Source organism: Drosophila novamexicana, unplaced genomic scaffold (genome assembly GCF_003285875.2).
Source record: "Drosophila novamexicana strain 15010-1031.04,08,12 unplaced genomic scaffold, DnovRS2.1 tig00000108-arrow-pilon, whole genome shotgun sequence".
Taxonomy (NCBI): domain Eukaryota; kingdom Metazoa; phylum Arthropoda; class Insecta; order Diptera; family Drosophilidae; genus Drosophila; species Drosophila novamexicana.
The window spans coordinates 4,501,969-4,529,921 of NW_020824772.1; the positions used below are offsets into that span (position 1 = coordinate 4,501,969).

General features: G+C 44.0%; 1 protein-coding gene across 4 annotated transcripts; it reads right to left on the minus strand.

Annotated features, from left to right (window-relative positions):
* LOC115757708 (flocculation protein FLO11) lies at positions 1-27,810 on the minus strand. Of its 4 annotated transcripts, none has more exons than XM_030698064.1 (10): positions 27,742-27,810; positions 26,444-26,752; positions 24,729-25,598; positions 18,982-19,105; positions 10,295-10,643; positions 3,714-5,989; positions 3,554-3,647; positions 3,351-3,491; positions 2,440-2,842; positions 1-1,367 (listed from the first exon to the last, which is right to left on the minus strand). In XM_030698064.1, exons 3-10 carry the CDS (start codon positions 25,556-25,558, stop codon positions 974-976), a joined length of 4,611 nt encoding a protein of 1,536 aa, XP_030553924.1. In that variant the 5' UTR covers positions 25,559-25,598; positions 26,444-26,752; positions 27,742-27,810; the 3' UTR covers positions 1-973. The 4 variants fall into 4 exon arrangements, with proteins under 4 accessions (XP_030553924.1, XP_030553922.1, XP_030553925.1 ...); XM_030698062.1 differs by having other exon boundaries at positions 27,401-27,788; XM_030698065.1 differs by lacking the exon at positions 2,440-2,842 and having other exon boundaries at positions 1-1,296; positions 27,401-27,788.
* Between the last annotated feature and the right edge of the window lie 143 nt (positions 27,811-27,953).

Consider the following 27,953-nt stretch of genomic DNA (forward strand, 5'->3'; position numbering starts at 1 on the left):
AGCATTTATTTATTGTTTCTTTTAGTGGATTTTCGCTACGTGTTTAAATGTCAATTTGTTTTTTGTTGTTTGTTTTCTAGAATTTTACAATAGTTTAACTAAATAAATAATAACAATTTATAAATATAATTCTCTTTTTTGTTAGGTTCTCAAACTCGTTAGCTGAGTGTTTCGAGTTGTTTGCTTTAACGTAAATAATTTGTTGATATTTCCCATTCTTTAAGTATTTGAAAATTAGAATTAGTATCAGTTATATGCTTTTGATTTATATGTTTCTCCTGCAAGAATTTGTTGGATTGGGCCAAAAACAATTAGCTCATCGAAATGTGCATAAATTGGCTGGTTATAACTTAATGGCTAAAAATCGGCTTATGCTATCTAAATATAAAAATAATAGTTAAGTCTAAAGATTGCAACGAAAACAAAAAACCTATGCAAACTATATACTTTATACGCAATAAATAAATATGTACCTAACATTTACAATCTGTTCATTATAATGATAAAAATAGGCATTCGCTCTGATCCTTCTTCTATCCTTCTATGTAAATATATACAGAAAAACAAAAACAACTGAGTTTCGCGCTTTGGGCAGGCGCACTGCTTTACAAAGCAACAAAAAACTATTGTTCTCTTATTGTTTAAGCGTTTTCTCTCTTTTTCTTTCTTCTTTGTAACTTCGTTTCCGTTAACATTTTCATATTGTTTTATTGTCTATTTCAAAGATGTGGCATCAACGCACAGGCGCAACTAAGCAGAGTCGTAATTCGATAGAAAATTATAGAAAACAGCGACAGACAGTTGGGGCTGATATCTAACTACACACTTAAGTATGGATGCGTGTATATAGCATATATATATGTATAAATAAATATATGTATATACTGTTTGTGGCCAGCTGCCTCTACTTGTGCCCAATAACGAGCGTATAATTTGCTGTGGTTACTGTCGACGGCAGCGCCGACAGCGCTGGTCATTTGGCCAGCTTCAGGATCTCCGCTGCTGCTGCCGACGGCGACGACGCTGCACTCGATGCTGACGGCACGCCCGTTGGCGGTGCGGGCGCTATCCGTATGGGCTTGGCACGCTGCTGATTGAAGAGTCCGCTCAGGGTGGCCGCTGTGCTAGCGGAGAGCGTCATGCTGGCGCCCCCAACGTTCGCCTGCCCACTTGACGTCCCTGTGCGCTTACCCCGCGCCAACCCGTGGACGCCATTGTTCGTTGACGTGGGCTGCTGCAGCTGGTGGCCAATTACTGCGGATGCTGCTGCTGCTGCTGCTGTTGTGGTTGCCGATGCTGAAATGTTATCCAACTCAGTCATTGCTTCTTGTATAGCTTGCTCGAGTTGCGAGTTCAGTTTGCGGCTCCTTTGTGGGTTGGTTGGTTGGTACATTGTGGTATTGGTGGGTGGGTGGTTGGTCGTGTGTGTGGTTGGTGTGTGTGCGCGTGTGTGTTGTGGTTTTGGGGAGTTTTTGGTAGGTAGGAGGTGGTTGTCATGATGATGATGTTGAAGATGATGATGATTATGCATATACACACATATTGTTATACACACACATATGCATACGCATACACACACGTTGCGATTTATTTGTTTTTGTCAGCGCATAATAATAAAAAAAAGAAACAAGAATATTAATTAGCAAAATTAAAATTTAAATGGACAAATTAAAGTCGAAACTAATTAAAAATGCATTTGAATGCCAATCATTGCTACACTGCACAACAAGTACGAGTAATACGCAAATGCAAATGCTACAAAATAATCAACTTTTGCAAAGAAAGCTCAAATACTAAATATACAAATTTCTAAATATATACTGCAAAAATATCTGAATTCAATTCTTTTGTACTGTGGCGACTCGAATATAAGAACTTTCCAAACAAAGTATAATACAATTTAGAAAGATGCCTTGAACTTTAAACATTTACTTTTTTTCATTTTTAAATATTCAAATAAAGTCTATTTAATTCAATTTTTGAAAGTTTGTACGAATTTAATTGCAAATTTGAAACCGACGAATCATAATTTTCGAATCGCCACATGATCCAAAATATTTATATGTAACATGATAAATATGCTTGAAGAAATGAATAAATATATAAATAAGCTGGGATTATATTAAGGAAAAAAGTTTCGTATCAATTGTCATGTTACATTAAAATCTACATTTAAAAACATATTACTTTAAAAATCTTTGCATAATAATTCTACTTTAAGAAATAACTTATTAAAAATGTTTTTTTTAAGTGCTTTTTGGTGCAGATCTAAAAAAGAAATAAATCGATGGAAGTCTAAGCCAAATCTATTCGATTCTGCGTCGCACCGGAATCTATAACACTTGGACACCCCATCGATCCCAGCTCAAATCTCTCTCTCTCTCTCTCTCAGTCTCAGTTGGCATATTTATTTTCACCCTCTTCTCATGTGATGCTCACTTTCTGGTATCCTTTTGCGCCTTGTGGTGCGCCTCCAAGCCTTCGGATAGGCTCTGCAACAAGTTGACCGGAATTAGCTCGGTGCTGGAACGGCCGCTGCCGCCGAACCATTGCACCCACACGTGATCGAACTGTTGCGACGGTGTACAGACACCGTCGGGCATCTTGACTATCTTGCCAGGCCAGGCGGGATGTCCACGTGCCGGCCCCCAGATCAGCTCGCCAATGGCAAATGTTCGCGGTGGCAACAGTGCCACAGTGCCAGTTGGCGAATTTCTTGCCAACGTGCGGTGTTGTCGACGTGCCCGTTTGGTGGGCGTGCGGCAGGTGGTTTTGAGTGGAGCAGCTTCATTGAGCGCTGGTGCATCCGAAGTGGTCGGCAGCTGCGTGGTGGTGGGCGACTCTACATAGAGATTTGGAGGCAGCGGCTTGGTTAATGTAGCCGATACTCAATACTCAATACTCGATACCCAGTACCCAACACCCGATACCCGATACCCGACGGTAGACGAAACAGAACAGAAAGCACACAACAAAAGCAGAGTGCAGAGGGATGCGTGGGGTGCGACAAGTGCTTGACATGCATCAGGTGTGTGAGTGATCGGTGGCGGTGACGGTGACGGTGGTGGTGTGGGTCAGTTAGTGGTAAATGGATGCAGTTAGTGGTTGCTGATGGCATTAGGACACTGGCAAGGCCTTACCCTGGTAGTCAACGCTAACTACTTTCTGATTATGGATAAAGACGCTGTGGTGGCTGTTCGAGGTTGCGGCTTGGGGCTGGTGCGGGTGCTGGTTCTGGTGCTGGTGCATGGCTTGGCGACCCGATGCCGCCGTTGTTATTGATGATGTTGACAATGAAGTTGACGATGATGATGAGATGGACAGGGCTGTGGAGCTAGCCAAACGCATACCTTGACCCATAAGACCCGCAGAATGGTTGCTCTCCGTCGGCGTCGGTGCCGGCTGCGATGTGATGTGAATACGTCGAATTTTGGGCTCCGAGGGCTTATACATGCTGCCAGGCTGGCTAAACACGTTACTGCTGCAGATGCCTGTGACAATGACAAGTGATTTAATCAATGAACTGCCATGGGTATATAAATGAAGCACTCACTCCTCTCGCAATCCGTGGAAGAGGGCGACTGGCGGCTCTCGGTACTTTGTGGCGAAATGGCCGCATCAGGCTCCGAGCTTGAGACGCACTGCACCTGAAAAACAACGAGAATTAATATAAATGCTAGATCCTAATTGGAATCACAGCTTTGCTGACTGACCATGTCGCCGCTACCGCTGCTGCGATGGCTGGGCGGTCTTTCGGGACTGCGCGGACTGCAAGTGGTGGTATCCGGCGGACTGGCGGCGGTTGATTGGCGACTACTATGCGACTCCGAGACGAAACTGGTCGCCTGGGGTGGCTGCAGGCTTATATGCTGCTGTGGCTGCGGCTGCTGCTGCTGAATCTGTATGGTGGCAGTGGGACTGGCCTGCACAAAGGATGCGCCGCTCTGCTGAGCTGTGGGCATAACCAGGCCCATGGGCGTCGAGTAGATCTGGCCAATGGGACTGAGCTGCCCATTGGCGCCCACTATATACTGCTGGCCACCGCCGCTGGGCGAGATGAAGGAGGGTTTGTTCTGTGGTGAGGGCGTGCGCAGCATCACCGGGCCCTGGTGAGTCAGCAGACTTGTCGTGGGCATATTTTGTATCTGCAACAGGGTTGCGTCCGGGCCCATGACCAGGCCGGCGGGCATAAGTAGCTGCTGGCCAATAAGATTCACCTGCTGCAATATTTGTCCGTTCTGTAGCAGCAGCTGCTGCGTCTGAGGCGCCGCCGTCGCTGGTTTGTTGACCACAATGCCTTGGATGCCTGGACTTAGCTGGAATTGCTGCGAGAATTGCGGCGGGGGCGCCGTAGCTGCAACCGCCGCGGCATTTGCCGCCTGCTGCAGCAGCGCTGGCGCCTGGCTGGGTATGCTGGGTGAGATCTGAGGCGAGTGCGCCTTTGCCGGCGACCCGTTAACACCACAGACCAGCGGCGGCGGCGGTGTGCTGCACACAGAGCTTTTGCGTTTACGTGTCCGCCGCTTAGCCTCGGGCGAGGCAATAATATGCGTCGCTGGCTGTGGTATACCCAGCAGCTGATGTTGCTCCTGCTGCGGATGTTGCTGCTGCTGTTGGTGGTGGACGATGTAGCCGCCATTGGGCAATGTGTTGAGCAGCACAGTCTGTGGCGCTGCCGCGGCGCCCGCCTGGCTGATCTGACTTATTTGGCTGGCCTGCGAGCTGATTATCTGATGATGCAGCAACTTGGCTCCGTTGGTGTTAAGTATCGGCGAGGGTTGACTAACAATGTAGCCGCCGCCAGGCTGGGCGTGCAGCTGTGCTGTCTGCGCCTGCCGCTGCGGCTGTGCAGCGGTTGCCTGCTGCTTACTGGCCGAGGGTATGACCAGCAGTTGGCCGGATGAAGTCATGATCAGTTGGTTGCCGCCAGCATTGCTCGCCATCGACTGCAGGTGAGCCACGGCGGAGTTGGCGCTGCTCAGCGTGGTGCCTGGTCGACTGATGCCCGCCGTGGTCGTGACAATACTGCGTGTTAGCGTAGTTGTCCCATTGGCCATCGACTGGCGTTGACCCGCACCCACCACGGGTTGACACTGTTGACGCATCAGACGCAACTGGGCTGTGGGCTGTGCCGTTGCCTGTGCTTGGACCTGGGGCTGGCGCATTTGCATCTGCATCTGAAGCTGCGCCTGCTGAGGCTTTGGCGAGGCGGAGGGCGTACTCTTGGCCGAATCTATAGAGTCCGTGGGCGAAGAGAGGCTGTGGCGTGGACTCTCGTGGCTGGTTGAGATGGCGCCCACTTGCTCGGGCCGCTTCTCTGCCTCGGGCCCGCTGCTGGACACTGGCGACTCCTGCGGCGCTGGCACCACTGTAATGCTGGTGATTTGGGGCTTCTGTGGGCGTGCAAATGCAGCTGCCGTATCGACAAGCAGCGAGCGTGGCACATGGCTAGACGCCGCGCTCGGCTCCTGCTCCACTTTGCCGCCGGCAAAGAGCGAGAGACGGCGAATGCGCTCCCGCTGCTGCTGATTCTGGGAACTATGCACAATGGGCTCTTGGGGCAGAGCTCTGGCAGTGGCCGTGCCCGTGGAAGTAGCCGTGACAGGCTTAGCATCTAAGCCCACGCCCAGCGTATTGTGCAGCAGCGTTGTTTGCTGTTGCAAATAGCCCGCGGGATCATCCTTGAAGTTGGGCTGCTGGGCTAACGGAAGAGGAGCAGGGCTAGACGCGTTTGTCGCGGGCTTTATCACATGCGTTGGGGCAGCTGTTACTGCAGCTGTTACTGGAAGAGGAGCAGGAGCTGCTCGTTTTGGCGCGCTGTCCATGCCAGTTGCTTGACTAGTTTGCATCACGGTCGCTGCTGTGCATATGGGCGTGGCTGCGACTGGAACTGTTGCTGCATATGATGTCCTGCACGCCAGCTTATAGTTGTTGTTGTTGTTGTTGTTGTTATTGTTGGTGTTGTTGCCATACTTGAGGCAATCAGCGTCTGAAATGTAGCAACAATTCAAAAGGAAAAGTCAGTAAAGATTGCGAGCGTCTCGTTGCTTATGCAAAGTGCGTCGTCCTTAAAGTGCCCGCAACGTGTCCCCCAGCAAGCAAAGGGCGTTCCGCAAAGGTCGCCACTTGCCACTTGCCACTTGCCGCTTGCCACTTGACGAAAACAGACAACAAAAAGCGCCAAATGCCAAATGGCTGCGAAAGCGAAGCACAATAAAATCAAAACACGAAAACGTGCACCGCAAACTTATGAGCGGGGATCTGGAAGGGGACTAGAGACTGGTTCTAGCAATAGCTGCGGGGAAGTAAGGTTCAGATGGTTCAGCGCTCAGATAATGGCAAATTTAATTAAAATGCGAAACAAAAAGGACAAACACTTGGCTGCAACCATTACCTGCAACATTTAGAAAAACTCAAAAATGCTTTCAAGTGAAAAGAAAAAGCATTCAACGTTTTTTGGAACACGAAATGCCCTTGCAGATATATAGCATTTATACGATAACTTAATTATTAAACAATTTTATATATAAGAGACGTTGTTGAAAGCAATGTGGACTCAAATTTTGAGCAGGGTATTAAAGAAAAGTTTTCTAATTTGTCGTAATCTGTTTTTAGCTAAATAAGAGTTCTAACAAGTATATACTCTTACATTCAAGACTAACATTTCATATATTCGAGCGGAGTACAATACTCAAAACAGTTTTCTACCCAAAGCAGGAGAATGCATTTTAGTCGAAGACTACATAAGCCTAACCCAATCCCAATTCGGCTTTATAATGAAATAAATATATTAAATAAAGGGCGTCTAGCGGGGCGCTGTGCAAGTCCAACCCTGTGGAGACCCTCTCCTCCCACTCACATGCAAACACTCCTGTAAGCCGCAGTCGCGAAAATTTCTAAAACGCAGCAAACTTTTGCTTCGCGCCGCAATTTTAATGCCCCCCCCCCCCCCCCCCCCCCCCCCTAACCCAGCTGCAGGACAGAGAGTGCCTGCGCCTCTTGGCCAGTGGGCGTGGCTGATGGGCAGATCGCAACGGACGCGCATGGCTAAACTTTGCCGTCAAGTCCCTTTTGTTTCAATTAACCTTTTCATTTGAAAGTTTTAACAATGTTTGCCCAGCTGCCGAGCACCATGCACAAATGAACCCCCCGCCCCGTGGGTGGAGTCAGCCGCTACAGCACCACCTTCTGTGCGGCAAAGTGTCAGCCCCACGGGGTAGAGGGTGGCAAGCGCTTAAAGGTGACCCCAAACGCATTCAAAATCCCACTTTTTTTTGTGCGTGTGACTTGCTGTGCGTCTCCTGCAAAGCGGCAACAGTTTTGTCGTATCTCAAATTGAAATCCAAACGCGTTGAATGCCACAAAAGCAGAATTGAAAGCCAGACTTTGTATCAAAAGGGCGCAAGAGACCAAACGGATTTATTCTACAGGGCAGACCCTTAACTAGAACAAACACTCTGGGATAGTTTATAAAAGCACAATACTTTAAATCGCAGCGAGTTATTTGGCTACTCTATCGATTTTAATTGCAAATTGTTTTTATAGCTACTAAAGAAAGTAATGTATACAAATTACTGTGTTTGTTCTGTGTAAGCGATATATTTTAAAAGTTGTTAAGCCCTAAACCCATTTAAAATGGCTAAAAGGGGTATAATGTATTTGTGCAAATGTATGCAACAGGGAGAAGGGAAGGAAGCATCTCCAACCGAAGTATGCATATGCTTGATCAGCATCAACAGCCGAGTCGATCTAGCAGGAAGGTCCTCCAGAACGTAGGTCTTCTTAGTGCCCGCGCAGTTCGATAATCGATAAATTGCCCCGAGTCCAACAATCGTTAAAAAAAGATATCGAAAGCCTGTTTTTTTAGGGTTAATCTCTTTGACCAGCTCTTTGGCACTAGCCAAATTTGATCTGTAGCTTCTAGAATGGAATCAATTCAATTCTAGATAACGCTTCCCCCTAACAAGGGCCGCATTTGATGTTGGCAGGAGAAGGTGCAGGATATCCCCTTGTCGGGCATCGACTAGGGCACTTTTACTTGTTATTCATATTTTAACGAAATTAGTCAATTACTCTCTGAAGCTTAATTGCAAACTTTTTTATAATTACTTAAGTACTTATATGTAATTTATTTGCTAAAGGTACAAGTTATATTCCCTTGCAAAGTTAACACACTTCCCTTGATTAAACAATCTTATTACAAACTGTTGTTTAATTACTTTAGTAATTTATTAAAGTTAAGTTTCCTTAGTCAATAAGATTCATAATTGTAATTGCGAGCTTGTTTGTAATTACTCAACTAATTAAACATATTCACTTTTTTTTTTTGCCAAAATTATCAATTACATTACTTTACATGGCTGTCGAGCAACGCCCTAACAACCGAGCTCAGACAGCACTAGAAACTTTTAACACGGATTTGGGCAATAAAAATGCTGTTTAAAATTTCTAGCCACTTTCGTTAGGCACTTTATGGTCAAAACTCGTACAGTTAGCGCTGGTAGCCAGAAACTTTTCCCTGCCCCCGCCCCTGCCCCTGCCCATTGTCGGCCACGAATGGCTGCTGCGGGCGCTCTGAAGTGGAAATGTTAAACAGTTGAGGGTATTTAATAAACATAATATTTATGTTTACAAATGCCCAGATCCATGCAGCTGCCCGAAGCTATACGGCAGATGAGGCGACATTCCTGAACGGGCTTTTGACTGCACAAACATGTTCAGGTCCTTTGACAGGCGCGCACAAAGGACGAAGCAAACACACGCACACATACATACCCACACACAGGCACACAAAGGCCAACAGAAAAGCAAACAAACAGCGGGCGGAAAAAAACATGACGCAAGCCAATGCAAGGAGAGACGAGGTGCCGGAGGGGGGCAGCTGCAAGTGCACTTGCTGTCAAGGCAACGCTGTTGCCACGCCTACGTCCTCAAAGCGCTGATGCTTAAAGCTTGTTGAACTCGCCAATCCATTTGTTTTTTTTTGCTGTTGCTTTGCTTTTAACATGTGTGCGTATCATCCTTTTTGCAATACTATGCTCTATCTCTCTCTATATTCCACCATCCACTGCATCTATTTATCTCCCTCTCTGTCTCTCTCTGTCCCTTTCTTCCACTTGCAATGTGTGCTTTTTCACTTTATCATTGTCTAGGCAGTGTTTTCCACTTGCCAGCATGCCAAGCACATTCCAATTGCATCCGTTATGCATGTGTGCTTGTGTGTGTGTGTGTGTATTTGTGTGTGTGTGTGGATAGGTATGCGCATATGTACATAGCATTGTTTGTTTGCACCGTGTGCTTTTGGCTCCTGCTGTGCTGGCTTTCGCGAGGTTTGCTTTACTTTTCTCGGCCTCGCCTGCACTTATCGCACGTATCTACACTATTTTCAACTGTTCTTCTCTACCCACCGCCCCACCCCTTGTCACGCCCTACTGCCTCTCAAGCTTGACGTCGTTTTTGCAATCGAGCAAAATATGCAGTTCTCACAATTCTTTTGCTTTAGCATACTTTAGTGCGCAGCAAAGGCTCTGCTACCGCTGGGAACGTTTGCCGTTGCCCATTTTGCCAGGGTTGTCATGGCATTGAAATTGGAATGCACACTATAATTAGCAAGATTTGTATAGGACAGCTTAAGTGTTTTCTTTTTTCCTGTTTCAGTCTATACAACAGTTGGTATGTTAAAATGTACCATTTTATATGCTTGGAATTATAATTTTGTCATGAAATGTTTAATGCATGGAAGAAGACTTCTCCGACCCCATAAAGTATATATATATAAGTATATATATTTCACTTCATTCTAGTTCTCTAGTCTCCAACATTAACAACGTTCAGTAACGTTCAGTTTCTTTACTAAGAATATTGAAAGCCATAAAGATTTATCGTGGAAGTGAAAACCAAGTTTAACAAATGAAGTTAAAAACTTCAAATTTACCTTAGGTCTTTAACCATGTTAAAAAATGTGTCATACTTGGACAAATGCTGCTAACACATACAACAATCTTTACAATTGACTTATTAGGATTATTTTAGGCTCCTTGATTTTCTTTTAAAGCTGTTTCCAGTTAAGTCTATCAAGGACTCTGTACTTGCCTAATTATGCATCAAAAGCAATATCTGAATAAAGTACAAGGCTTTGCATTTAATTATATACTGAGGCACTGTGCCAACCCTATGCAGTCAAGCACTAAGCTTAAATATAGTGTCGTTTGTCCTGCCCTGCTTTTTGTTGTTATTGCTTAACGTTGATTAAAGTTGGTCTACAGAATTTTTAGCTGTCAGCCCGCGCACTCACCTTTGTTGGCCAGTTCAAGAGTTGTTGCCGTTGTTGCAGTTGCTGACGTTGTCGTCGTTGTGGCTGTTGTTGTTGTTGCTGTTGTTGAAGCTGCTGTTGCTGTTGTCATCAGCGCAGTAAACGCATCGCCAACAGTGACAGCAGCTGTTGATGTTGCTGTTGTTGCTGCTGCAGTTGCTGCTGTTGCTGTCACCGACATTGTTGCCATCATTAAATCCTTGACGGGCTGCGGATTGTGCACCTTCTCCGATTCGACCAAATGCCGTTGATGCGAGCAGAGCGACGTGGTTGTCGCATTTACGGTCTCCTGGCCGCTACCTGGCGACACCTTTAATGGCATGTTGGGCACCTGCAATTAACATAATGCAACAAATTGCCACATTAGCAATTAGAATTCAACAGCTCTGCTATAATGGATTGTGGCGCCGTCGACAACGCACTTGCGATTCTTGCTGTCAATTTGAAATCGAAATTTTAATCACACACACAGGCACAACCACACACAGCTGGGATACACATAGACTTGGGTGCTGCCATTAATTTACATATAAAACGTGAGTCGCATTGGCAAAAACTCAACAAACGCCCCATCGAAGTTTTTCCGTCCAATACGACGCTTTTTATACCCTAGAGTTATACGATAGACGGGTGTTTTTAGTTTCCTTAATCGTTTTATTTGGTCTGAAACGATTCTTTATACACTTGAACACAGTAATAAAAGCCTGACACTAGTTTTGCACAAATTATCCATCATAATTATACCCTTTACTCTTAACAGCATATCAAGTTCTGGGACACAGAAAAATATATCCTGTGTCGGACTTAAGCTTTGAATGCTTCAGAATGTACACATCTATATATATATATATATATATGTATATATATATATATCACTTTTTGCTTCATACTTCTAAAAATTAAATGCGATGTGATAATCTTACTATGTTTAGTAAGAAAAAATATAGGGTATTGCTAAGTCGTCAGCCCAACTATGCTGTTCAGTTCTTTGTTTTGCTTAGGTAACCTTCAGCACATAAAATGCAGTATGAACAAACATACAAACAAACAAATACACACACACACACACACACACACACACAGTCGCAAGGCAGCTCGGAGCAAACGTCCAATTAGCATTTTTGTAAGTAGATACCTGAGACCGACCCAATCGAGTATACCGAACACATGTAATCCAATCAGATGCTGCAAATTGCGCTTATTGAGTACATCAAAAGATTTGATGGCGCCATAGCAACGCCTCTGCCCCGACCCCAAGCCGACTACAGGTGCATAAGGCTAGGAATTTATGCAAATGAGTCATTTGGGGGCATCGATTTGCACGCCTCGAAGCATGACTGCGACCCTTTTTTGGGTCTGGTCGCGCCTTTTGTGTCATTTCAATCAGTGTACGGCAATTGCTTCATTGGCCGCTTAAGCGCTGGAAACGAGTCTCTACCAATTTGGTCAACAATTTGCGCAAAAGCACTCGCAACGAATAAACGAGCGAACCCAAGTGAAAATTCCATAGTCCAAACTTGGATAAAAAATACATTAAAACGTTTAGCTAGAAGGAGCGAAAAACAAGTAAGAGTACTGCTGCCGGATGCAACCTACTGCATTAATACTCGCTCACGGTCTAAAAACATACTGGGAAGAGCCTTTGGATTGGTCTTTAGACAAGCTAATCAGAGGTCTTCAATTAAGACTAGGATCAAATCTGTAGAAGGTATAGAGTCTAGGAATTTGCCACGCGCCCAATGCGAGTATAAATCTTAATCTTATTCAAATCTATCTTACACAGGTATACACGAATATATATTCCAAGTAGCGATTCCCGAACTTCAATTGATTCTTATGGACAGTCGGACGAGCAGCAGGACGCAGATTACACAAAACTAATATACTCATTTCAATTTCAGTTAGTGAACGTACATAAGAACCGATGTGCTCTTGCCTTAAAAGTCGATTGTAACTGCATAACAACTACAAATGATGTGAACAAAAGCTGTACAAGAAAATCAGAAATCCATTAAACTTTCTGCAATGATTCAACTCGATTCCCTCTCTTACAACTCACTCAAGTGTATGCCACAAATTCATAGTGAACTTAAGAGCTACAAATACATTTATCTATCTCGTGGCGGCACACATTGAAGTTTATTAATTTGACACGCCCAAGCCAGATAGGCATTATACAAATTCTCTTGGGCGTTTCCAATCTCCAGTCCCGAATATTCAATTCCCAGTGGATGACTTCACCCAAACGACACTCAACCCAGACGGTAGTTGTTGTTCTTGTCTATGCTCTGTATTTTCATATTTCAATTGCTGCTGTGGCTTTTCATATTGCCGTTGTTGCGGCTGCTATTGCCACTTAGTCAGAAGGCGGCCAACTGCCTTGCAAAGGCTGCCACAAAAGCAAATATAATTTCAGCATTTCAAACGCAAGAAAACCTACCTCCCGCTCCCCGTGCGTCGCCTAGACAATGAGCTTTCGAGTTGCTGCGCAAACCTCAGAGCCGACTCTTCCTTCTAACCCAACCTCGCCCCCTTCCTGGCATACAGTCCCCCTAATTCAAGCATACGAAAATATGTGGTAGATTTTGCATTTGCAACAGGGACCTCGTTTTGGGAATCCAACTGTCAGCTTTGTAAATAATATGACATGCGAAATGCAACACAGACAGAATCCTCTCCATATACCAGCCGAGTCCTGGTCCCATGCCCAAGCTGGACTGGGAAATTAAATGCGAGCCATTGTGAAATTTTCCAAAAATTATAACATATATGCACGATAATTTAAATGTCATTAAATGGAAAAATAATTTGTGGGCAAAAGCCATTCATGTTGCAGCAGCAACAACAACAAGCTGATAAGCTGCATTACGGTTAACCATATCATTCAATCACCCAATATTTATTATTGTGCACAAAGGGAGCAGATTTCTGCTGAAGAGCATGAACTATCAAAGGACATAAACCAACTATCAAAAATAAACCAACTAGAAAAATTGCAAATAAATTTGGGATTAAAGCCAAAATCGATATGACATTCCGCATAAAATAGTTTCAGTTTCGTCAAAGATTCATTCATTCCCAAATATTAGATAAATCTAGAGTTACGATCGGGATTGTATCAATATTGAAAAAATGTTGTTAAAGAAGACGCTTTTTATTGCAGTCAACATTTTAGTGATTTCTGAAAAACCTTCCTTGATTACCTTCGATAGAATGGAAGATAAGATAAAATATTCTATAAAACAATAAATAGTTTTATTATTTATATTTATATCATATTTTTGCAATAGCAAAATATTATTTTGAAGTAAGAAAGTAAATCATTTTCAAATATAATCAAATACAAACTGAAGAAAATGCTAGTTAACATTTGCAATGAATTACGAAATACTTGTAATCAAGAGTTCAATATGCCTTGCTTAACAAATGCTCTGGATACAGGGTATAGAGACAGGGAGTGTAATTAATTAATACATGCATAATTATACATTATCCTTATGTATAGCCTTGTTTATTGTGCAAATACATAAAAAGTTATGTGTGTTTACAGATGGCATGTTCAAAATGCATTTTGCATATATTTGACATATTAACTGTCGCTGTTTTTGACAGAAATGAGTGGAAGGGAGAAGAGCGGGGGCAGGCAGCCAGGAGACAGGGGACAGGGGGCAGGGGACACGCCTATATGAAACACGCAATAAAATGCCAAGCGACAGAGGCAAAAATACCAACAAAACATTGCACTTTTGCATGCATAATTGCGACGAAATTAAAGCAAAATGCGCAGACAGCGGGGGGTTGGAAAAAAAGAGTGAGACCTGGTCGGTCTCAATAATGGTGGTGGCAAGCATTGGGCAGGTGTGAAGCTTGTGCACAGGTGCATGGCCGGTGTTGGATTTCATTAACATCATAATGACCGTCGAGCGCCAGACGCCAGACGTCCGACAGCGTTAATCCTGGCCGTTGCACAATAATGAGGTGGTCGCATGTACACTGACGCCTTCTTCGTTGCAGCATAAACTCGCCACTCCCCCCCACCCCCTTCTCCCCCCCCCCCCCTCACAAGCACACACCAGCCATTTTTCTTTAGTTGCAGCTGACGCTTTTACTCTTACTCTGGTGCATTTGAGCGCACTCGCGACAGGAACTTGTGGCACTGCCGGATGTGAGTAATCGCTCAGTCACGTCGACAACGTGGCCAACGTTGCGTTGCTGCGTTGCCGTTATCCTGCAGGACATTGCTGTGCTCCAAGATTTCCGTGCCGCACTGGACACTATGCCATGCATGACGTAACCCGCAACGGAAATCGCTCTGCCCGCATGCAATGTCCTGCCTAATGGACGCCAACGAGGAGAAGTCGCAGCAGCGGCAGAAGGAGGCATGTTGCAAGCTTGCAGCATTTTTGTGTGTAGCTAGATGGAAAAAGTTGGAATTTTCTAATCAAAACAGCAGATTTAAGTAAATTCTTGTATTCAGAACATTTGCTTTGTCTTTCTTTTCTTTATTCTTTACCTCTGACCTGCTGTTTCCGTATTATTTTGTACCTTTCAACTAAACTGTTTTCATTTGCTACGTCTTGCCTCAAAGTCAACGAAAATGGATAGGTTTCTGCAGTTTAAGCCCATCTGTGGCAAAACATACACATCATGGCGTACTGCACCACGTCTGTCGGGGCACAGCTCATTTGACTCCACGCCCTTTCCCTCGTAATGCCACGCTGTCTGCTCTCGGCGCGTACAACATTTAATTTGGACTAATGAAGTTTCTATAAAAACCCGCGTAAATGACTGGCAAGGAAAAGGCGATGCGCCAACCGTGGCAAGCGAAGCAAAGCAAACCAAGCTGAACAGCAGTAAAAACGATTCCAGCTCGAACCTCGGCCAGAAATTCAATTTTGGCCAAAAGTGAACCTGAAATTCGCGCGGCAATTGCTCTTCCTGCTTGCAATTGGAGTGACGTGCAAATTGTACCAAAAACAGAAATGGGAAAAAACAGCAGCAAGCAATGCGTTAAAATTGCACAGTCCCATCACTCCCAGAGATACCCTCGAAATAATAGATTTGAAGTGCATGCTTGATTAAGCACTAGATACTCAGCATTTTCAGTTGCTGCCATAAAGAGGATATTTCTGAAGCTATCTGCTACCAAAAACACAACTAAGCAGCATACCCTATTACATGCTTTGTGCTGGGTATGCGAGCACAACTGACACATCGCCTCGGCCCACCTGCCGTCGCTGGCCCAGCGCTAATTGTTTTAGTTGTTGTTCCATGAATATGCTAAATTGTCTGCTGCGTTTTGCGTCAACCCGTTGTTGCACGTTCCGCCCCGGCAATCTCTCACCGTGCTGTTCGTTCAGCAAATGTTTATAAATGCAAATTGGCCGAAAAGTGCACCAGCAGCAGCAGCAGCAGCAGGAGGAACGACACCGACAGCGTCACTTTCTGAACGTGCTTGGTTAAATTTTGTGTAGTGGGGCGTGCGGGCGGACGGGCAGCATGGTTAAATGACTAAAGCGCTTCACTGGGATTGACTGTAGCTCACTTTCGGTTTCGGACAGGCACTGGCCAGACAACTGCTACCAACTTGGCCCTGACATCTCCAATCGTGGGGATGATGTGGGGCAACGGGCAGCCTTCACGCTCAAGAAAGACAACCAGCTGAGCCGTTGGAAAACAAACTTGGGCGCAGGGCCATTTAAATAGCATCATTTTGACTTTTGTGGCTTGTGTGTGTGTTTGTTTGTGTTTGTTTGTGTATGTGTGTGTATGTGTGTGTGTGTGTGTGTGTGTGCGTGTGTGTGTGTGTGTGTCGCAAGCAGCAGCAACAACAACAACAAAAATCCCCATTGCGTTTTAATTTTTGGTCTTATTTTTATTGAGAGCTGTAAATTTTGAACTGCCGTCGACGTTCGACGCTGACCTTCTCAAGTTTGTTTGCTTATTGTTTCAGTTGTTGTTGTTGTTGTTTCTGTTGTCCGTTCGCATTGAGCTTGCGTCAAGCTGACGCACCGACTGACAGACTTACAGACAGCTAAAGCGATCTGAGGCCGGGGCCAAAGTTTTATTTGTTTGTTCAACTTGCGTTACACACATTGCGTTCAACGTGCTCAAAATAGAACCCAGTGGAATACTTAAGGTATATATAGATATATATGTATATATTTATATATAAATATACATACATGATGCTTATGTACTCTTAAAGTCAGCTGGGGCAAAATCAATTTCAATTGTTTCGCACTTATCGGCAAGGCGCAGCATTCGTTTTTCGTGTGCACTTTGCGTTACGATTGGAAATTTCAATTGCAAATAATTGTTTAATTAGCGTCAATTGCAGTTCAGCTATGTGAGTATTAACTGTATGCATGTGTGCGTGTGATTTGTGTGGGAGATACAGAACACGTTCGAAGGGTAATAAAAATGTTGAGTTGTTCGAATCAGGAACTTGTGTGTGTTTATTTCTGCTGAATATCTAACGAATTAAGTATACGCAATGAATATTGCGCATACGACATGTTGAACAGCAATCATTTATACGCAAACAGTAATCAAACAGAAACACATCTGGGTGTGTTTGTGTATGCAATTGCGCAAACCCATTTAATAGAGCAGTATATATTATAAGGTCAAAAATAAATACATGTGCATATCTCTGTAAACATATTACTGTATGCATGTTTAAGTTCTTCTATACTTAACGCCAACCAAACATACTTTCCGTTAATCGGAAAATATAAAACAGTTTTTTATTCAATATTGGCCTTCTAGGCGAGTTTCACAAATTCAACTAAGAGAGGTTTTTCCATTAACTTTTAGTTATGATTCAACTGTGACTAAGCCGTAATTGCAGGTATAACCAAATAAATATTTGATAAAGTATTTTCCAATAGCAGTTAACTAAGTCACTCGAGCTTCAGCTTCAGTCACACAAATCTAAAGAGATCTGGAAAACAAACATATATCATAATTTGCAGCACAAACTCCGCAACGTGACAGCAAGCTGGCGTTATACGATATGTTATGGAACATGTCTAATGCGGCGTAACGCTGGCGGCCCGTGAGTGTGACACTCGAGTGGCGACTTTCACCCAACAAGCAAGAAACAATCCCTAACCTACCACACCTCGTTGCATGAGACACAAAGGCAACTTAAGCGACAGCAAAATGGCAATAATCAAAACAAAAAAACGAACAAACCAATAAACAAGCGTAGACTTCATTATGAAGCCACATCAATCATTGCCAAAACGCGATACCCAAGCGCCCAGAGGGACGAGCGGGTAGGGCTGAACGTCCAGACATTAGGTGAATGTGCTGCCAAGAGATGTCGACAAGAGCTGCAGAAAAAAAGCACAGTTGCCATTTTGCCACAACGATGTGCAGATACACAGACATAACTAGAGAATGACAAAGGGAAGTGGCAAGCGAGAGGCAGAAAGAGAGTGGGGCAGAGGGGGAGAGAGATCTGCAGCTGGAGCCAAGACAGTCAACGACTTTGTGGTCAGCCTGGTGTGGCGAGGGGCGAGAGGCGGCCGGAGGGCTTCTTCGGTGGCACAATAAAGTGTTTAGTAAACAAATTGCGGCTGCCTTTTGATAATATGCACGCAGTCAGCTGAGCAGCTGCAGCGCAGCCTGCAAGTCACACAAGCGGGGCGAAGTTAGTGCGGGGAGTGGCAATGGGGATAAGTTATAAGTGCATTGCACCGAAAAATCGATTGACGAAAGCCACAAAGAAGACAAGAGCGACACGGGCGGGGAGAGATGTGGAGATGTGTGGTTTAGAAAGGTTTAGGTAATACATGTGTGTGTGTGTGTGTGTGTGGGCGATGCAAAGGACATTGATTGTGTGCGGGCGGACATAAGTGCGAACAGACGGACGGGCGTTGGCGCCGACGTCACGCAAAAACCAAAGAGAAAACCATAAACTTAAATTAATGACCTCAGTCGAGGCGCAGCTGAATGGCAAGGACCGGGACTGGGTGCAAGCAAAACGAAAAGTCAATAAGAGCAAGAGGCAGAGCAGAGCAGAGCAAGAGCCAGAGCCAGAGCCAGAAGAAGATGAAGACAAAGAAATTGTGGAAAAAGCGGAGCGCCTGCACATAGTGTTATTGTACTGTGTATGTGATTTACCGTTGCAGTTGCGCTGCTCCAATTGGAAATGTATCTTATTGCTGGCGATTTCACTGCGATTCTCAATATACACACACACACACACTCACATCAAGATGAAAATGCTTGTCAATCCGGAGCAAGACGGCGGCGGCAGATGGTCGCCCGTTTTGAGCGATCAAAGCTGGCTAAATGATTATGCAGTCGACGTCGACGTTGACGTCGACATAGCCGATTTGTTGTCAAACTGGTTTTACAAATATTTTGCGTTCATCTGTTGCCCAAGCGGTGGGGTATGTGTGTGTGTGTGTGTGTATATATATAAAGCCATGCGGCAGTTACATGGCTGCAACGCTTAGTGAAAGTCGCTTGAATGCCGTTTTCTGTGTGCCCCTGCCGGTGCCCCTACCACTTCCTCTGCCTAGAGCTCATTGCTAGTTAGCTCAATGCGCATTCAATTAGGTTTAGCTCAGGCTTTAGACTTTGGCTGCCAGCTAACCTAGCTGGTATTTACAGACAATTATGAGACAAACTAGTTGGATTTACTGCTGACTTACCTGGGCATTAAAATCGAAAAAGTACTCCGGCCTAAGCGGACACGGCAGGCCGCATTTGCAGGTACCCTGTGTTAGCAAATAGTCCTTGATTTGGAATTGTGTGCGCATCGTTTTGCCCGTTGGACTGCAATAAAAATAGTAACCATGCATAAGTAGTGAAGGTGGTGTGCGTGGAAATTATGTTATTCATTATTTATTAGTTAATGGCACAATTTGTTGTATGTAAATGCCAATTACAAAGTCGTCAGCAATAGTTTAAGTGTGGCCTCAACTAACCCGTCCCAGCGCAGGCAATTAACCCCAGCCATGCCAACAGTTAACAGAGTGCAAAGGCTGCACGAGCGATACGCGGCTGTTTAACTAACAGCTCATTAACATAATGGGCAAGTGACGCGCCCGTTCGCATAAACATGACAATGTTAAACGATAGTTGGCAACGCTCGCATATTCTTACATGTCTGCATGTGTGTTCGTGTGTATGCGGTGTATATGTATGTAAGCACATACATAAATTAATACCAATCAGAATTGTTCGCTGTTCGTTTTGATCGCATGTCAAATAAGTGCGCGCCGCTCAGCGCATAATTCAAACTGGTTTTTATTATATATTTAAGCGCAGTTTTCGCTCTCCACGTGAGTTTCTCACCGAGCCGAACACTCGTGGAATTGAGTCGCGTGATTTGACGATCCGGCTGAGAATTGGGCATACAAATCATTTAATGCGCTTTCGGCTATTAAAGTACATTTGACTTAACTCTATCATTGAGATACGAAACTCGAATCTCTAAAAATGTTATAGTTTTCCCAACTGGTTCAACAGATCTTTTGTTATGCGATCTCGGAAATCTAGTTCTACCCGCTTTGCAACAATTGCTAGCTGCCTTTTAGGGTATTCGGTATTCCAACCCGACCGAAAACCACATTCGTTATCCGTTTTGCGCTTATTTCATATTTACAACAATGAAATTTATAAAAAAGGAAAGATTTAAATTTGAACAGCATTAAAATATGCGCAGAACCAAAAAGTGAATCCAGTGAATCCAGTTTCTTTTTTTTCTTCCTTTTTTTGACTCAACTCTGTCCAGCCCCTGCCCCTGGAGCAGGAGCCACGCATGACCGCAAATGCTGAAAAGTTCTGCTCGCTTTATATTTTGCGCATAAAAATCATTGGGGTTAAAAAACATGGCAAAAAAAAAAAAACAAAGAAAAAAAGTGGAAAAAACGACGCTGGCTGCTTATTAATTATAAAGTGTGAGCATGTTGATGGAATCAAGGGCGCTGCCAATGATGACGACGTCGAGCCGCACTTGAGCCCAGCGAGGCATCTGAGCCGAAAAACAAAAAAAATAAATAAAAATGTATGTTGAATAGCAAAAGCTGCGACTGACTGAGGGGTAGAACCTTGCGATTGCTCTTCATCTCGTGTGGGAAATCTGAATAATGCATAAAGTGTAAAAGCGGCAGGGCCACTAAACGGAACCGAACGCAACGCAACTAAAGGACGGCAACAACAGCAGCAACAGCAGCAGCAACAACTCTGCACAGAGACGACAATCTACATAATTGAGCGGCAACAACAGCAACAAGCGTGTTGCAAGTTAAACGAGTATGCGAGAATTGTCAATTGAGTAGCCCGGCAGCAGCACAGGATGAGTTGAGACTGGGACTGGGTCTGGCCCTTGGCTAGGGCCGGATCGGAGCCCATGGTCAACGCCGCCGCATTGGTTCTCATCAATGGGCCTCACAGAAGAAGAAAAAAAGGGTCGACTTAAAACTGGTTTGGTTTATTAATTATTTTTAGCTAGTTGCTTGGCTGTAAGCTAAAATCGATGGCAAGTCAATTGGCAGACTCTGCGAGGAGTAGTAGAGGAGGTAGGTTGGGCAATGAGCATCATCAACGCCAAAGCTTATAGCTCAATTTGTATGCAGCTGGCGTGGCCCACGGCTGGCTTAAGGGCCCACAATTACGACCAGAATGCTGGCGATAGTCTTTTCCAGCTTGGAGCTTCGTTTGACTCATTAAATTTTGTATTTACACAAAATGCGCTAATAACGTGATGGGGCACCAAAGCTGAAGTCTCATCCATCGGTAAGGCGTTGGGCTAACGAGTTAAAATAATTTAATAAATGACGCACACAAAGAGCGTCAAGTGGCCAAAGTGGCCGGTTGAATGCGCTCCAAAGCACGCCCTGACGCGACTCTGTCTGAGAAGGTAGAAAAGTTTTACGCCTCTGTGACCTTGAAGTGCACCCTCGAGCCCACAACCCACAATGCGGCGCGGCTGCCAAAACACCAGCGCGGAGGGGCATGCGCGGACTGGGCCTATTGCTAAATTAATAAACCCCAACAGCGCTAGCAAGGCAACGCCAAGCAGGCCGAAACTGTTCCAATATTCTGCCACAATTACGAAAGGAGCGGAGGTCAGGTGACAGCAGAAACTTGATTGTTGTTGTTGCAGCGTTAAATGTAAGGATTCAAGTGTTAAGTCAGCGAGTGTAACTTTGAAAATTAAATAGCTTTGATTAAATTTTGTTATTGTGCGATCCTTTCACTGGAATGTCCTATGGCTAAGGGCCTACCTTTAACATAAGGTACACTGTTATTAACATGAATTCCTACTGTTGTTAAGTTAACATGAGTTGTATACTTTATTGATTTTTCAATCAAATTTTACAGCAAAAGCTATTTTAGGCAAACTCATAATTGTGTTGAGTTAGTTAGTTTAACTAACCTTTAATAAATTTCTAACATAAACAGTTCAGCATGCTGTAACATTTGTGTGAAAAACTAATAATTCAAACAAAACCAAAGCCAATTTTTAATAACATTAACAGTTAAGTAAAACCAAAAACAATTTCGTAGATTAATAAACATTTTGATGACCAAAATCGAAATGAGAAAACCAGATAAAAATGTTTATCTAATTTTTTCTCCAATATTTATTCCTACGAAACGATCAGCGACAAATTTGTGTGGTGGGCGTTGCCAAAATCAACAGAAAATTTGCAACTGACGGAAAAGTGCGCATTGCACAGGTCGCTCGCCTGCAGCCAAACACTGCAGGCGGTAGACATAGACATAGACAAAGACGTCGACAACGACGGACGACAACGGCGGACCGCCGACTGCTTATGCAACCTACGCGCTGTGTGAGTAGAAGCGGACGCACACAAACGCGAACACAAAGCTGATGGACAGACCTCATGGCAGCGACGGGGACTGGGCCTGCCGCACCGTAAAGAAAATTAAAAATTGTCCGACTCTGTCTGTCTGTCCGTCGTCTGTCGGTGTGACTTTGGCAAACTATTCCGCATTCTTGTTGCAGCCAGATGAACGGCTGGCGGCCTTGCGGGGCGCTTGGGTCGCCTCCATTCCAGCTGCCGGTTCTAATTTATGATTTATGTGTGTCCGTGTGTCGTTCTGGCTTTCTGACGCGGCACAGTAGGCGGGCCCTCGCTTTGACCTGAAAGTGTGCATGTGTCACAATTCTCTCTCTCTCTCTCTGTGTGTGTGTGTGTGTGTGTGTGTGTGTGTGTGGTGTCCTTCTGTGACGTCACGGCGCGCAGTCAACGACTTGAAAAGGCTTGCGCAACAATTATTGATTTAGCTAAACCATCTGCCCTACTTGCCGATCCTTGAGCACAATCGCCGCTTTATGCACACAGACGACGCAGAAATGATTGCAACATTCATTCTTTCCGAGAAAATAGCCTTGGAGAACAGCGTCAATGCACGCGGCGGGGCAGCCAAACAAAAAGATTGTATTCATTTTACCATTAACCCAAACCCCGTGGCACAAACTTGTATTCCGCAAATGCTGCTTATCTGTTCCGTTCTGTTCAAATGAACGAAAGCTTACAAGAATTTGCAAGGGCAAAGGCAAAAAAAGAAACCGACACAAAACAACAAAACTTTCAGCAACTAGCAACAGCAACACGCAACGCGACAGTGTGGCAGTTGCAGCTGCTGTGAACAATGACAAACGCTGGACACGCAACAAAGCTTGACCAGGCCAATTGAAATGTCCCGAATGGGCACTGGCTAGGAACAGATAATAAAATTATGTTTTTATTGCGCCACTAAAAATGGTCGCAGTTGCATGCAAACCCACTCTATAAATGGCTAATACCAAATATCAAATGTTGGCCAACCGATTGGGATATTGTTAAGTTTTTATATGTGTGGAAACCAGGCTGAAACCCGAATTTTTAACCAAACAAACAGCCAACATTCTCAAGAATCAATATTTGTAAGCCGATTTTGCTATATTGAAGAAGAAGCAGAAGAAGAAGTAGTATGTTGCTGTCAGAAGCATGTAGTCATATATCCCATAATATTAATTGGACTAAAGTCAGGTTATGTGAATATTATCAATCTATCATAATCCTACAAGGACTCGGCCGTCGAAGACAAACGAGTTTTCTTGTTGAAAATAGTTAAGCATATTTCTGAAGGCAGCTATTGATTAAATCTGTTTCAGACCCACCCACTGATATATATATATATATATATTTTGCACAATCTTGAGGGTTTTCTAAGAAGGCGAGCATCTTTTTTCATCGTTTCCTGTGCTTGAACAGCCCAATCGCAAATGCAATGCCTCGGGCATTGCAAGGCTATGACAGCCGAGTCAAGCTCTCGACTTCAGGCATTTATAGAATCAACGATTATCCAACTCTGATGACAACAACGACAGGCAGGGAAGCCAGCCACAAAGTCGTAAACTATTTGCACAGACTGCCAAAGACTGCCCTCAGTACACTCGTCCCTGCACCCAGCTCTCTGGTGCCCTGCCAGTCGTTGCTTGGGCAGCCGCTCGGCAGCAGAACAATTAAAAGTACTTGGGCAATGGGGCACATACAGACGGGGGCTTGTTTTCGACATATTTGTGTAAATATTGTATTTGTGTTTGTAATTATGTCGGCTTGATGATAACTCGCAGATAATGCTCAGGTAAATATGCGCTGTGTGCACAGCGCAGCCAAGAGAACAGGCCAATAATGAAAGCCACTCGACTTTAAATACCCTGTAATCAATGGAAACGCGTAAAAGGGGTAGTGTTGCTTGCATTACGAGATATCATTAAACAAATGCATAAATGAAGATAAGGCTATTTAGCCCTGTTTACGCTGGGAAGTGCCTTTTTCAGGGAAATCGATAAATAAAAGTCGATTAGATAAAAGCTAGACTACAAATCTATAGCTTTTTCTACAATCGATAACTGTTTAGCATATCTGGGCTACTGTGTAAGCTATTTCGCAAGCCTTAAACCCGATAAATATCGATTTCTAGCCCAAATTATCTGGTTTTTGCTCTGAACATTTTATATATTATATTATAGAAGTTATTTAGAAACGAACTATCGACAGTTTAGATCGACAGTTTTTGGCCGGGTATCTCCTAGTCGGACACTAACGAGTTGCATGTTGTTGCCATAGTCCAGCTGGGAGTGGGATACAAATGTGAGTGAATCTGACAAAACATTTGTACTGCAACGTGACTGCTACCAAAATCAAGCAACTCAAATAGCCACCCACTCGCGAGCTGCCCATCTGCCGAGCTACCCCTTTAACAAGCATTTCCTGTTTGGCAAGAAAACATTTTTATGGCTTCCAATATGTACTGCCAGACAATACACAGATTGACTTTTAGCTGGGGTATGTTGTAAATGTCATGTAAGAGACAAAGACAGTGACGGAGATTTAGGGCGAGAGAGTGTGGGGGAGGGGAAGAGACAGCGACTCACCTGATGTAGGCCACTTCATTGTTGTTGGTTAGTCGACGCCAGCCTGGAGCCAAATTTGCGCTGTTGTTGCTATTGTTAATGCTGCTGTTGATGTTGTTATTGTTGCTGCTGCTACTGCTGTTGCTGTTGTTGTTGCTGCTGTTGCTGCTGGCATTATTGTTGGCATTGTTGGTTTTAGCCACATTCTTTGCAAAGAGCTGCTGTTGCTGATGTTGATTGTTCTGACTCATTTGACGCGATGCAATTGTTGCCGGCATACAGTGCGTAGCAGCAACAGTTGCTGCTGCGGCTGCTGGTGACTTCAAAGGCAACTTTATTTGTGCAGCACGTTGTTTGGTTTGCTGGTGTTGCTGTTGCTGCTGCTGCTGCTGCAGCGGCGAGCCAATGGCAGGACAGACAAAAATGTGTTGACTGTGGCGCTGTTGCTGTTGTTGTTGCTGCTGCTGTTGCTGCCCGGCAACATTTGTGGCTTGCATCATGTTGGCGCTACCATTTACCAAACCAGCTGGTAAGATTTGTTGTTGCTGTTGCTGCTGCTGATGTTGTTGTTGTTGTTGTTGTTGTTGCATTGCGGCATTTGTAACGACCCGCGATACAAATTTCGTTTGCTGCTGATAGAATTGTTGCTGCTGTTGCTGCAACATTTGATGGTGGTGCTGCTGCTGCTGTTGCTGCTGCTTATACATGTTGAGCTGCTGTTGTTGATGCTGTTGCAACTCGTTCACCTGCAGCACGCCAGCAACCGAATCCCCATTGCCAACAATATTCAGTTTGTGCTGCTGCTGCTGTTGCTGCTGCTGCAGCTGTTGGCCAGCGGATGCGGCAGCCATGTTAATAACAGCAGCCGTTTAAAAGCTCTTGATTTGTGGGCTGCAAATTGAAAGCAATGTTTACTGGAATTAAAAGTGAGAGCGACGAGAAACACACACACACACACACACGCACACAACACGTCCATAAGCACATAGACATATATTTTACAATTTTTCCTCTTTCCATAGGCTGAGTCACAACTAAGTACACATGGGATTTTCACAAAAAAGTCTATGATAACCAAAATCTTAAGCAAGAGTGCTCCAGCAAGGTTTACCCGACCGGAAGATAGCCTGTACTCAGCTTTGAATTTCCTTGCGTTACATTCGTAACAGTTTATGTACTTGTTTAGAAAATTTACATTTATTTGCGTATATGTTCCAAAAAGCCAATCTACAATTCTATAAATTCGATAATCCAATCATGGGAGAGTTGGGTAGGGCATCAAAAAGTTAAATTGATTGGAAATAGGTATGCCCAATATTAAATTAATATAGATATATATGAAAGTAAGTATCGCCATTTTAAATCGACTCTGCTTACAATGTTATTAAGGAACAAATTCAAATACATTTTTCTGCCAGTTACATACCTCTGTACAGAATCATTATACCCGCTTTTGTTACCCTGTGTGTACAGGGTACAATTACAAATTTTCGAGGGAAAAATATAATTGTGCATTTTCTTTGTTTTTCTTCATATCAATACGTTGTGTGCGTGGCGCTTGGACATGTTCGTATGTATGTGTGCAATTTGAATTGCGTAGCGTGTTTGTGTATGTGTGTGTGCATGAATTGGCCATTAACATACACACACACACATACATGTTCTCACTTATACAACTGCACAAATTGTCAAGCCTTTGTTTTTTTGTTTTGCTATCTTTTGCGGTTGCTGCTCACCTTTTAACGTAATTTTCGGTTTGCTCATTTGCCAACATATTCAATTAATTTGAGTTATTGTGTAAACGAGACGCGAGCATGTCATATTGCTGCTGCTGCTGCTGTCGCTGCTGCTGCTGCTGCTGCTGTTGTTGTCGCGCGTTTTTAAGCACTTAATTTCACTTTTTTTTTATTTTACAGCTTTTCTTGTAATAATGCGACAACGACTTTTGTCTTGTTGTTTAGCTGCTGCCTTCGTTGTTGCTGTTGGTTTTCATACAATCTGCTGCTCATGACTTCATTTGGAATTCAGAAAACGAACGTCGGTCGCTGCCAGAAACAGAAACAGAAACAGAGAGCGAAGAGCGCGCAACGCGTAAAAGTAGGTGAATGGAGCATGAAGCAGCCGCCGACGTCGCAGTCGCCAGTAGACAACAACACCAGCAACAACAACAACTAGCTAGAGAGTAATCTGGGGTGATAGGTGAGGAGGGTATCGGTGTGGGGGGACATAGGCGGAATGAGCGACGCTCAGCGCAACCCAACGAAACGTTTTGTTTTATGAAAAAAAAATATATATTCTGCCTAAATACTTATTATGCGCGTAAAGCAGAACAATTTGCCAGACGCGACTCTTGTTGTTGCTGTTGCTGTTGTTGTCACTTTTTAATAGCATGCATGTGTTTGTGCGTGTGTACATACATATGTTTGTGTACACACACAAATTCCTGCATAGCAATGTTGTGCATGTGTATGTAAATTCACGTATGTATATAATTAATGCGTGCGTCCGTCTGTCTGTCCGCTCATGTGTGGACACCACCTGCCCTCGGGTTCTGCTCTAATGATCATAATAAGAATATATCCAAGGGAAACAAGCATACACACACATACACGCACACAATTGTAATACGTCGGAGTGACCTCAAATGCTTATCTGCATTTCACATGCGCTTTTTTGGCAGCTGCTGCACTTACTACACACACACATTCATACACAAATGCAACAAACTATTTGTGTATACATATTGAGCTTGCCAGCTTAGGGCATTTGAAAATTGTTTTGACTAAACGTTGATTTAACTTTATTATGCACAAACAGCAATTAAATGTGAATTAATTACAACGAATTCATTCGTTGGCTTTATACACGCAACATTGACAACCGAACGAACGACGATTCGACACTCGACTCTGGTACGCGCACACGAATTATTTTACTCAATAACTATGGATTTTTCTTCATTTTGTTTTGTTCACCTTGGAGGGCCAAGTGCTTTAATATCAAAGCATAAGCTTTGAATTTCACAGCCACTTACGAATCGAGATTATGCTAATTATTTCACTTTTGCGTGTGCGCGCATTTGTTTTTGGAATTTTTCGACTGCCCAAAATTCCATTCACTAGTAGAAACTAGGGATGTTAGAAGCATCAATATATCAACAACTATCGATATTTCCTATTTTGATAATAATCGCAAATATCCCTGCTGATACTATCGATATAAACATTACGCTACGTTGCTTACTTT

Excerpts from the sequence above, each read along its gene's own strand:
- LOC115757708 (XM_030698064.1), bottom strand. The coding sequence starts at position 25,558 with ATGGCTGCCGCATCCGCTGGCCAACAGCTGCAGCAGCAGCAACAGCAG. Across the intron at positions 19,106-24,728 it reads AATGAAGTGGCCTACATCAG|TCCAACGGGCAAAACGATGC; the intron begins GTGAGTCGCTGT and ends TTTTTATTGCAG. Across the intron at positions 3,492-3,553 it reads TTCCACGGATTGCGAGAGGA|GCATCTGCAGCAGTAACGTG; the intron begins GTGAGTGCTTCA and ends TCATTGTCACAG.